The 12,034-nt window shown below is 45.8% G+C and overlaps 1 protein-coding gene across 1 annotated transcript in view; it reads right to left on the bottom strand.

Annotated features, from left to right (window-relative positions):
• PAX4 (paired box 4) overlaps positions 1 to 12,034 on the bottom strand; it is a 93,519-nt gene that overhangs the window by 33,306 nt on the left and 48,179 nt on the right. The window contains exons 6-7 of the mRNA XM_089677002.1: positions 7,468 to 7,550; positions 3,827 to 3,923 (exon numbers count right to left, since the gene is read on the bottom strand). Coding sequence (XP_089533128.1) covers positions 3,827 to 3,923; positions 7,468 to 7,550 — 180 coding nt within the window. The remainder of the gene's footprint in view (positions 1 to 3,826; positions 3,924 to 7,467; positions 7,551 to 12,034) is intronic.

Below are 12,034 nucleotides of genomic sequence, written 5' to 3'. Positions count from 1 at the left end.
TAATATAGATGTGCTTATCAGAGTGTCCCTTAACATAAAATGTGCCCCATCAGCATGCCCCTTATTTTATGGTAAGGGGCACTCTGACTGCACATTTTATGTTCAGGGGCTCTCTGATGGGCCCATTTTATGTTAAGGGGGCACAAATGGGCACTTACTGTGAAAAGGGGCACTCTGATGGGGAATATGATGTAAAGGGGCACTCTGATGAGGAAATATGATAGAAAGGGGTACTTTGAGTGTAAGGGGGCACTCTGATGGGAATACCTGATGTAAGGTGGAAATGTGATGGGATACCTGATGTAAAGGGGCACTCTGATGGGCACACTTGATTTGGTGGGAATACATGATGGAGATACCTAATGTAAGGGGCCACACTGATAGGCATGCCCTATTCGGACTTCGGGCAGAAGAAAATGTTAGTGACCAGACCTCCTTGAATTTTAATTCAATATCCCTGATCTAGAAGGACATGCCTACTGTGTACAGAAAGTAATGTAGGGCACCCTGCTAATTCCTCCAATTGCTACTGCTGCAGAGATCTGAAAGGGGGCCCTGGGATGTCATCAAGGAACAAAACTTGGATTGTCTTCATAAATGAACTGTGTAAGTGAAAAACATTTTTTCATATTTTAAGGGGCTTGGAGTTGAAGGTTTGAAAAGTGTTTTTGTTTTGCCCAGAGTTCAACTTTAGGCATTTCCTAACATTCATCCACCATCTGATTTGTATGATCAAGCCATTCAATAAAATTGGTCTGTAACTGGGGTTTCACATTCTTCAATGGGAAATCTCATGTAACCCATTGAAATGTTATTACTTGCAAACAATACGATGGGCATTAGGTGGTGGTCACTCACATGGACATAACAGTTCTATGGACCTTGTATGCTGTATAGCAGGACTCAGCTGGTGAGCAGGGCGGTCAGGGACTACATTTCCGAAGAAAGGTACCGTATAGCCAGGGGCATATAAATATCAAAGCCTGGGAGATTGGCCAGGAGAGTGTGGGGAGAGACTGAAGGAGAAGGAGGTGTGCTGACAGCTGAAGTGCTGAACTAGGCTGCAGAGCCAGGGTTGAAGAGAGAGGAAGAGCAGAAAGAGCCTACTGACTACCCAGTCTGCCACGCTGCCCAGCAGGCCAATTTGACAGCAGGAGACCAGACAGGATGCCGAGTCTAAACCGGAGAGTCCGTGGACTGATCTCGTCTGCAGGAAAAAACGGACCACTACAATCTGCCGGATCATTTGATCGGGTGAGACCAATGCACCCATTAACCAATGAATACTGACAGTTTGCCACCTCAGCTATCTATCTGCACATAGATGTGAACATTACATATTACATTGTTGGGATACATCTGCATTACAGTTTATCATACAAGTCAACCACAGAACATAGAGTTGCAGGCCAGGATACAGCAGTGCCAACTGAAACAAGTTCCCTTTTTAAACAAAGCAGGATTTCTACTATTGTTCATTTTGCCTTTGATACTCAGGGGGAGTTGTCTTTGTTCACAGACACTTATGCCAATTGTTGCTATGCATTATTTCAAGCCTGCCCTATATTTAATGCTTTAAAGGGGACCTCGCACTAATTCACTACCACCAAGAGAAAAAGTGTTAAATCTCCCCCTTTTCCCTCACTATCTTTGTGTTACCATCCTGAGGAGCTATAATCCACACCTCAACTTAACTTCATACCAACTGGGCCACAACAAGCGCATAGAAGACACTGTAGTGCTCTTAAAGGGACATTTCAAAAGAGAAAACTCTTTACTTCACATCTAATCCTTGTCATCTAATTCTGAGGACCCACAGTGAGCTTACCTGTTCTTGCTAGTTGTTCCTGTTCACTGATTCCTGGGGATTCAGCAGTCCCATCAGATTGGAGGCAGTGCATTATTTCTGAAAGCAGGCCTGCTAACAGTAATTGCTGCTTTACTGTGAATGTTATTACTTTTGCTCACAATTGCCAAGAGTGATTATATTTGCTGCATATATCAGTGTTATTTTGTTCTTTTTGACCAAGTTACTTTTAATTTATTTTAACAAGAGGTCCACATTGACAGGGAATCCAAAAATTACTAAGCAACCCTTAAGGGGGTAGTGCTACACTTAGTTACAATAACATTGACTGATGTGGCCATTGTTAGATTTGCTGTCAATGACTGGTCAAAAAGTCTAAATTTTCATACACCAGTAATTCACACTAAGCACCCATCATCAGAAAAGGATACAGTATAATCAACATGAAAACCGATCACTAGGTAGTCAAATCCAGTCAAACATATGTACCTAGAATCTACTTTTTAGATCACGGAGGTCCGGCGGCCATTTTATCAACCCAGCTGGTAGTGCTCAGAGCAGCTCCATGCTGCATATACCTTTGTGTTACTACCATACCTTTTCATTCATGGAGGATTTCAAGTTTTAATGTGTGTTTATATTCATATTTTATTTGTTTAATAAAATCACCCATAATTTGCAAATACTGCACTATGGGCACTATTTTCTGCTCCGTACCGAGCACTTAATGCCCCAGGAGTCCAGGTGACCATCCCAGGGCCCAGAGGAGAGAGATCCATTGCTGACCCCCACCGCAGCCTATCCATTAAGGGGACCTTTAGAGGCGACATCCCACTGCCCATACCCAGGGAGGAGTTTACCCATCCCAGGTTTCATCCTTCCCAGGAGAGAGGGGACCTCTGGTGTATATGATGTGATTACTGCACATTTAATTTGTGCATCTGGTGAGTGCGTAATTTTACCATTTTTTCTGCACGTCACCGAATTGCATGTTCCACTGGGATTATTAGACTCATCAATCCTGATTATATCTACACAGAACATTTATTTCCAGTTTTGATTGCATATCGTGATTGGACATTATATATACTGAGTGTCCTTATTATTAAGGTTCCATCACCTTTTAGCCTCAGGCGTCTATATTTATATTAATTTATACTTTTGATATTATTTTAGTCCATATAGTTTAGCGCTGCACTACGTGTTTTTACAGTATTTTAGAAGGTTTTTTGGTTTCCTTTTTAGTGCATATGCTGCTCCATCTTTTAGCGCTCGCTGAGTCCCTATTTTTACATTTAAAAAATCAGAGGCAGTCCAGTGCAGCCCCCAGCCCCAACAGTATCCATCAGTGCAGTCCCAACAGTGTCCATCAGTGTAGCCAGTCAGTGTCCATCAGTGCTGCCAGTGTTCATTAGTGCCGCCAATCAGTGTCCATCAATGCCGCCAGTCCGTGATCATCAGTGTCACCAGTCAGTGTCTATCAGTGTCACCAGTCAGTGTCTATCAGTGCCCGTCAGTGCCACCTATCAGTAACCTTCAGTGCCACTTATCGGTGTTCATCAGTGGCACATATCAGTGCAGCTTCATCAGTGCCTCCTCATCAGTCCCCATCAGTGCAACCTATCAGTGCAGCTTCATCAGTACCCATCAGTGCAGCCTATCAATGCCCATCAGTGCTGCATATCAGTGTCCATCAGTGCAGCCTCATCAGCGCACATCAGTGAAGGAGAAAACTTACCTGTTTGCAAAATTTTATAACAGAAACTAAGAAAAAAAAATAATTTTTTTCAAAATTTTTGGTCTTTTTCATTTGTTTAGCAAGAAATAGAAAAACTCAGTGGTGATTAAATACCACCAAAAGAAAGCTCTATCTGTCTCAAAAAAATTATAAAAATGTCATATGTGTACAGTGTTGCATGACCGCACAATAGTCATTCAAAGTGTGACAGCACTGAAAGCTGACAATTGGCCAGGGCAGGAAGGGGGTGAAAGTGCCCGGTAGGCAAGTGGTTAAGTAACCAAACGGATAAAATTTACCTGAGCCACCTGAAAGCTGCACACCCCTCTTCAACTTTTCTTCACGCCTCCACTTTGCTCTTCGATTGGAAAACCAAATCTGAGAAAAGTGGAACAAATGTTATAAGGGCATCAGGGTACCTTGTTAAATACAGACCTTCCTGAGCACATTTTGGGATGACATATTATGCAAACTGTTTTTTCCTAATAATGATGTGATGAATTATGTTTTATTATAAGACTATAATTATATTATATTATATAAGACTGAGCGATCGTAGAGGTGGTGGTGTCGGCTTGCTCCTTTCACCACTGAGCACCTTCCAGGTCCTCCCTAACCCACCCTCTCTATCCTTCCCCTCCTTTGAGGCGCACTGCATCCGACTCTTCTCACCCACCCCCCTAAGGATCGCAGTGATCTACAGACCTCCTGGGTCCATACCCCACTTCCTGGACAACTTCGCCGCCTGGCTCCCCTTCTTCCTCTCCTCTGAGCTACCGACCATCATCCTCGGGGACTTCAACATCCCCATCAACGACAACAACCTGGCCACTTCCCAATTCCTCCACCTAACCTCCTCCTTCGCGCTCACACAGCACATGCAATCCTCCACCCACATCGGAGGGAACACCCTGGATCTCGTCTTCTCCCACCTCTGTACCCTCAACCAGTTCTCTAACACCCCCTTCCCTCTCTCTGACCACCACCTCATCACGTTCTCCATCTCCCCTTCTCCCAACTCCCCCCCCAAAAACGCCAAACCATTACCAGCCGCAATCTCCGCAACGTGAACCCGGCCCCCCTCCACTCAGCCACCGACCGCCTACACGACAGCATCCTCCCACTGTCATGTCCTGACATAGCCACCACCTTGTACAACGACTCACTGTCAGCTGCCCTAGACTCTCTGGCACCCCTAACCACACGCATCATCAAACCCAGGCCGCTTCAACCATGGCAGAATGACAGCACTAAACGCCTCAAACGTCGCAGTCGCGCACTGGAGAGACTGTGGCACAAAACCAGGTCCCCTCATACATTCTCCCTCTACAAATCTGCATTTCTCACCTACACCTCCTCCCTCCACGCCGCCAAGCAGGCCTACTTTGTTAACCTAATCAACACCCTCTCCTCCTGCCCTCGCCGACTCTTCTCCACCTTCAACTCCCTGCTCTCTCCCCCCCCTCCTTCACTCAGTACCTCACTCACCGCCCACGAGATTGCCACCCATTTCCATAACAAGATTGACGCTATCCGCAAGGACATTGTCAACTCGCAATCTACCTCCCCACCTAGCCTCCCCACCCCCGTCACCCCTTCTTCTCCCCCCTCCTCTGCCCTCACAACCGCACTGCCCTCCACCTCTCCCGAGGCCCCGCCCACCGTAACCCCCCCTGCACTGCACTCCCTCAGCCCTGTCACTACTGAGGAAGTCGTCAAGGTCCTCTCAGAAGCCCGCCTCACTACCTGCCCCCTGGACCCTATCCCCTCTCAACTCCTCCGGTCACCCCCCTCTTCCCTCATCCGCTCCCTCACCCACATCTTCAATCCCTCCCTCTCTACTGGCGCATTCCCCTCCCCCCTAAAGCACGCACATATCACCCCCATCCTCAAAAAGCCCTCCCTGGATCCCGCGGACCCCAACAACCTCAGACCCATCTCCCTGCTGCCACTCACCTCCAAGCTCCTTGAGCGCATAGTCTATGATCGCCTAAGCGCCCACCTTATTGACAATAACCTCCTTGACCCATTACAGTCCGGCTTCCGTCCCCTACACTCCACCGAAACTGCCCTCCTCAAAATCACTAACGACCTACTAAACCCCAAAGCCAAGGGCGACTACTCTGTCCTCCTTCTCCTGGACCTCTCTGCGGCCTTCGACACAGTCGACCACCCCCTCCTCCTTAATAAACTACTCTCCCTTGGCATCAGAGATACCGCTCTCTCCTGGTTCTCATCCTACCTATCCTGACGCTCCTGCAGCATCACCTACAATGGCGCCACCTTCCCCTCCCTCCCCCTCTCTGTTGGGGTCCCTCAAGGCTCTGTCCTTGGACCCCTTCTCTTCTCCATCTACACCTCCTCCCTGGGCACACTCATACACTCCCATGGCTTCAATTATCACCTCTATGCTGACGACACCCAAATTTACCTCTCCACCCCTCTCCTCACCCCCACTGTCTCCGCCCGCATCACTCACCTCCTAAACGACATCTCAGACTGGATGTCGCTCCATTTCCTCAAGCTTAACCTCTCCAAAACCGAACTCCTCGTCTTTCCCCCTGCCCACACCCCCCCCCAGCCTATCCATCACCACCACCAACACCACTATCACTCCCACCCCGCAAGCCAAAGTCCTTGGTGTCATTCTTCACTCGAACCTCTCCTTCCTCCCTCATGCCAAATCACTTGCAAACACCTGCAGGCTCCATCTTTATTAAGTGTTCTTGCATGGCAAGACCACTTACTGTTATCTCACATACAGTATATATTCTTATTATTATTATAGCCAAATTTACCACCCTAACTCCTCCCACAGTTTTTACACTGCATAGACAGTAATATACCGAAACGTGCGGATTGTTCCCGATTGGTGTGCTATTATTTTGTGGAACATTTCGCCGAATGGTTAACGAAATATCGGCGTTTTTGTGGTGAAATTGGTCCCATAGGAATGAATAGCGGAATATTCAAAACTAGAGTTGGAGCTGACAAAAGCTAGAGTGTGAGCTGAAAAATTAGGGCATGATTTCTAAACTGCCATCACTCCCTCATTTTCAAGCCCACCTACACAAATCTTATATCAAAATGTTCAGCTATCCCTGCTGCCACTAAAAATGTTCTAGGCTCAGCCATAGTCCTGATAGTTTTCACAATATGACAATTTGTTTGCAACTCATGCCGCCCATTGACATTCATTGAAACTCCACTCTAGCCACCTCATATTTGAAGGGCAATTTCTAAACTGTGACTGTGCCTTAATTTTTAATATTTCAGAGACATACAGTGCATCGAAATGTAGGTCTGGGTCTTGTGATTCTCACAATATAAAACTCTTCGGTGTAGGATTTATAATTTTTAAACTACAACCGTTTGAAGATGGCAACCACCAGTGAAGTGAGCAAGTTGGAGCAGTTTGTTTTTATCCGCTCTTCTCTGCCCTTGCTGTAGAGTGAGTTGCCATAGGAACCCAGGTGTGTGAGCAGGCAGCACAGTGACAAAAGCTAGAGTGTGAGCTGAAAAATCAGGACATGATTTCAAAACTGCCACCACTCCCTTATTTTCAAGCCCACCTACACAAATCTTATATCAAAACGTTCAGCTATCCCTGCTGCCACTAAAAATGTCCACGGCTAAGCCATAGCCCTGATAGTTTTCACAATATGACCATGGTGGAGGCAAGAACACTTGGTATGGTATGATCAACTGTTGTGACCATCAGCCATCAATCATCCAAGTGCATGCATGTAGACAGGAATTTGTGACAAAGAGGACACAGCAGATTTACAAGACTGGAATGCATCAAAGGATGAAACAATGGTGAAACAAGTATTTTATCTAAAAAAAAATGGCAATGATATACCATGTGTTGGCAAACGAAATGTCATTCAGTTACAGTTTACATCTACTTAAATGTACGCACTCTTATGGTAACCTCAGGAAGTTCAGTGCTTGTTGCAAGTTTCTCTCTGGTGGCGATATCGGGATACTGAACTCGTAGAAACTCTGAAAATGGAAACAAAGGAGAGTCTGCCCAGCAGTACAAGGTACAAAGGAGATTGGTTAAAAATTCTGTCATTTTTTTTTTGCTATCTGTGCCCTATTGGGGAGATTCACTTCTTTCCTGAACACACAACAGGAAGTAAGGGGAAATTTCTGCAAACGTAGGGAAATACCCTCTTAGAAAATTGTCATGCTTCCTATTATTCACTTATATTATCTCCCTTTCCTGCAGCCAATCAACTACAACTAAGAACTTTTGCTTTATATCTAGCTGTGTTACCCTGACACTGCGTTGATACCACACACATCTTTTCCTTGGACCCCCGAGCAAAACCCTAATATACAGCTAACAATTTAGCTGTTGATAGCCTAGTGGGATCTTCCATCGAATTGCCCAGGGAGCCCTCTGGTTATTGTTGTTCGAATTTTATGTAATTTGCCTTGCATGTCTTTATATTACTGACTTCACGCAGGCCCTTTTCAGCAGGCCTGGGTGGCGTGATCATTGCTCTATGTCTTTAAAGTGGTGTTCCACCCAAAAGTGGAAGCTCCGCTTATCTGCCTCCTCCCTCCCTCCACTGCCACATTTGGCATCTTGTGGGGGGGGGGGGAGCGGGTAACTGATTTGGACAGGTACCCGCTCCCACTTCTGGCTCAGTTCGCTGTAGCACACGGAACCAGAAGTTCACCCCACCCTGCAGCCCTCTGGGATACTTCACAGGTCCCAGAGGACTTAGGCCCATTCACACAGCTCAGCGCGCTTCGTGCATGCGCAGTATGCTTCCCTTAGTCAAGATGGTGACACCAGCACCGGACAGCTGATTAAATAATCAGCTCCAGGTGAGGACACCGCAGGATCCGTAGACAGGTAACTGCCCTAGTAATAAAGGTCAGCAGCTACAGGATTTGTAGCACAGAAAACTCTAAACTCCTGCGCAGGGGATGGACTCAGCAGAGACTATGGTAACAGTTCAGATATCCTGGACTATGCACTCCTTGCTGCCCTTAACGGACCGATGTAGTCCAAACTCACTGGATACAAAAGAAAGCAAAAAAAGGGCGCACCGGCCTAGTGCATTATCGTAAAGAATATTTATTTAAAAGGATAAAAAGTAGGTATTATACTCACAATGGACATATAAAACAAAGGCACATCACAATAATCAGTGGTGTCCAATCCATCTAGCATATAAATCCAAAACAATGGAACCCTGGACTTCCAACTGGCTATTGTGAGTATGACACCTACTTTTTATCCTTTTAAATAAATATTCTTTACAATAATGCACTAGGCCAGTGCGCCCTCTTTTTGCTTTCTTTTGTATACAGGATTTGTAGCTGCTGTCTTAATTTTTTTTGGCAGGGAGACTGGGGGCCGGAACCCTGCAGATCCATATTCTGCCTTCTGCCCAGTAACTGGGGTTACTTATGTTCTGTAATTTGTTAGTATTGATATATTTTCTCTTTTTTGTAGAAATATTTCATTAGGACCTGATGATGCCGTAACCCTTTTCCTAGATCTGTTGACTTTAAGCGACCAGGCTGTCCCTCTGCGGGTCACCTTGGAGGTCACTGTGCATCCCCAGACCGCTTTGTTGGTGATTTCCTGCTCCCCTTCCTGGTAATTTTAGGCTTAAGCCACCTAGAGCAGCCATGTGTCTGGCGGTAGAGCTCCCCCACCTACTACATCCTATTTTTGGGATGTGCTTCACTCTTGGAGTGTTATGTGCCTTGTGCTAAATTTTTTCTGTGTTTACTGTTAAGCTTTTTTTTTTCTCCCCCTCCCCCAACAATATCATAGGCTTCTGTCCCTCCTTCTATGACTGTGTTTCTCTGCCTTGGCGGCCCTCACTCCTAACCACTTCAGCCCACCTTTTCCACCTCGCCCTGGTTAATAATGCCCTAAAGATCTTTTCACCAAAATGTACATGAGTTCACCTCTCCAGTTAAATGGTCAAAAGTATTCCACCATCTCAAATCCAGTCAGACTGATATTGTATGTCTACAAGAGGTTTTCCTCCTCTTCCTCCCCGAAGTACCTCTCTCCTCATTATCCCACTTTTTATTTAGCCTCAGCTCCTGAGAAAAACCAGGGGGTGCTGATAGCATTCCATTGCAATCTGTTATTCTCCTGCTCCTGGAAATCACTGATCCCACTGGAAGATATATTTAATATCAGGGAACCTTCAATGGCCATGAAGTCACCATGGTTACTTAGCTTGCTCCCAGCTGTTTCCAGAATAGGTTCTTCTACCTCTTTAAGGTGGTTTCCCAACACAGCAAAGGTGTACTGATTCTCATGGGGGATTATTTTGTTGCTTTGGACTCATTGGTGGACAGACGATAGACCTCTGGTGCAGCTCCATCATATGATCCTAATCTGGAAGTCCAAATGCGGATTCTTTTACAGTCCCATGGCTTGGTACAGGCTTGGAGGTAGCTCCACCCCAACGGTCGGGACTTCACCTATTATTCCAATCCCCATAACAATTTCTGCAGGATTATTCACGTCTTTGTACCATTTATATCCTAGCCTCTTCGTGGTCTGACCATGACCCTATCGTCTTTCTCACATCTCAAGACATGTGTCTCAATATTCATTCTGGTATCCAAACTTTTTTCACGGACAACATCAGTTCAGTGTCCTCTTCAAATTCACTCTGGGAAGCCCACCCTTCGCAGTCATCTTATTCAACTAGCCTCTTCCAGTAAATGAGTGAGGAAACAGGGACTAAAAGAATTTACCTCGTTGTTGGTCTCCACTGAAGCTTGGAAGCCCCACCCCTTGGCCTTGAACAAGAAAGCTTGCAATATGCTTGCTGTGGAGCTTGACCTCCTTACCTCGGAAAAAGCCAAGAATGCTCTCAGATAGACCAAACATAAATATTACACTTGTGCAAATAAGCTGGGCACAATTCTCCCAACAAAACTGAATACAGTGGTGCATTCCCAGAAATCATTTTGCCTACGTACCTCCAACGGAAACCTCACCTCGGACCCTGCAAAGATGTCTTCCTCTTTTGCTGACTTTTTCTCATCATTATACAGCTAACTCTCCTCTGCCAACCTGGTAGATTAATTTTTCCGAGCTCTTCATCTCCCCCCTCTCACTAAGGCTGCCCACAAGGTGTTTAACGCCGACGTCTCAGAACTGAAGGTGGCCCAGGCCATTAAATATATCTGTCTCTCAAAGGCCTCTGGTTCTGACGGTTTCTCTGAGAAAATTTTAGGCACCTGTATTAACAGGTACCTGCTCTCCCTTGTCCACAGCGTTCAAGTAGGCTGTGTTCCTGGCCACCAATTTTCTTAAGGTGATCTACTTGATTAATTTATCACCGCAAGGTCCCAGGATTTGTTTTCTTGCTTGGCATCTACAAAGCATTTGAGTCTCTTTTCATGGGATTACTTACATAACATCTTGGAACAATGTGGTTTTGATCCTCACATGGATTTCGGCTCTTTACTCTTCTCCATCTGCTGTTGTTAAATACACAGGGCATTCTTCAGCCTCATTCCCTATCTTTGGAGGCACCAAGAAGAGGTGCCCTTTGTCCACTATTTTTTTTCATACTAGCACTTAAACCCTTGGCTATAGTGCTCAAAGATTACCCCAACATCTCTGGGCATCAGTATGCTGGCATAACATTACAAAGGGAACCTATACGTGGATGATGCACTTCTGACCTTAACCAACCCTTTAACTACACTGCCCAATGTGCAGCGCCTTCTCTCCCGCTTTTCTGACACTTCAGGCCTTTGGATTAGCCCCCACAAAAAAAGGCACTAAATATTTCAATTTCTCTATCAGCAGTATCGCATCTTCAGTCATGCTTTCCATATCGCTGGGCGGTCTCTTCTCTGGACTACCTGGGAATTAAGCTGACCTCTTCCTATTCTACCCTCTTCATGACCATTGTGACAGTATGAACGGCAAAGTGTTGGATGGACGATATGTGTCACCTCGCATGAGATCATACGGTGAGGTGTAAGGTGGAGTCCACTCCGGGTTTTTGGGGCCACAATGGCAGAGGTGGTTCCGGACCAGAGTTTGGGCTCCACTGATGTCCACCAACAGGTGATATAAAAAGGGCAGGGCTGGAGCAAGGAGTCGCTCTTGGCCTGGGACTCAGAGAGGTATTCTGAGAGAGCTGTGTGTGTGTACTATACCTACAAGAAAAGGTTTGCTGTTATTTTGTTTTGGTGACAGGGAGAAGCCCTTCACCTCTGAGAGAGGAAAGTTTCATGTTTAGTTAGTGCCTGGATGGCAAGGGTTTATTTTACTGTTTTGTTTGTTTTTGACCTTTGTGCAAACCTGTAAATAAAGCTGACAACCAGTCAGATTTTTAAGAAAGCCTGCTGTGCGGTCTACCTTTTTCCCAGGGAAGGTGATCCCCCCCACCTGAGCTAACCCCACACCATTTATTATCTTTTATTGCAATCTATCACCTCCTTTATGCAATCCTAGCAGTTCCCCACTTTGTTGTGAA

The sequence above is a fragment of the Staurois parvus genome, unplaced genomic scaffold (genome assembly GCF_062004578.1).
Source record: "Staurois parvus isolate SC_StPar_1 unplaced genomic scaffold, SC_StPar_1.0 ptg000175l, whole genome shotgun sequence".
Taxonomy (NCBI): domain Eukaryota; kingdom Metazoa; phylum Chordata; class Amphibia; order Anura; family Ranidae; genus Staurois; species Staurois parvus.
The sequence above is the reverse complement of the archived record's forward strand: the minus strand, read 5'-3'. Positions and strand labels throughout refer to the sequence as shown.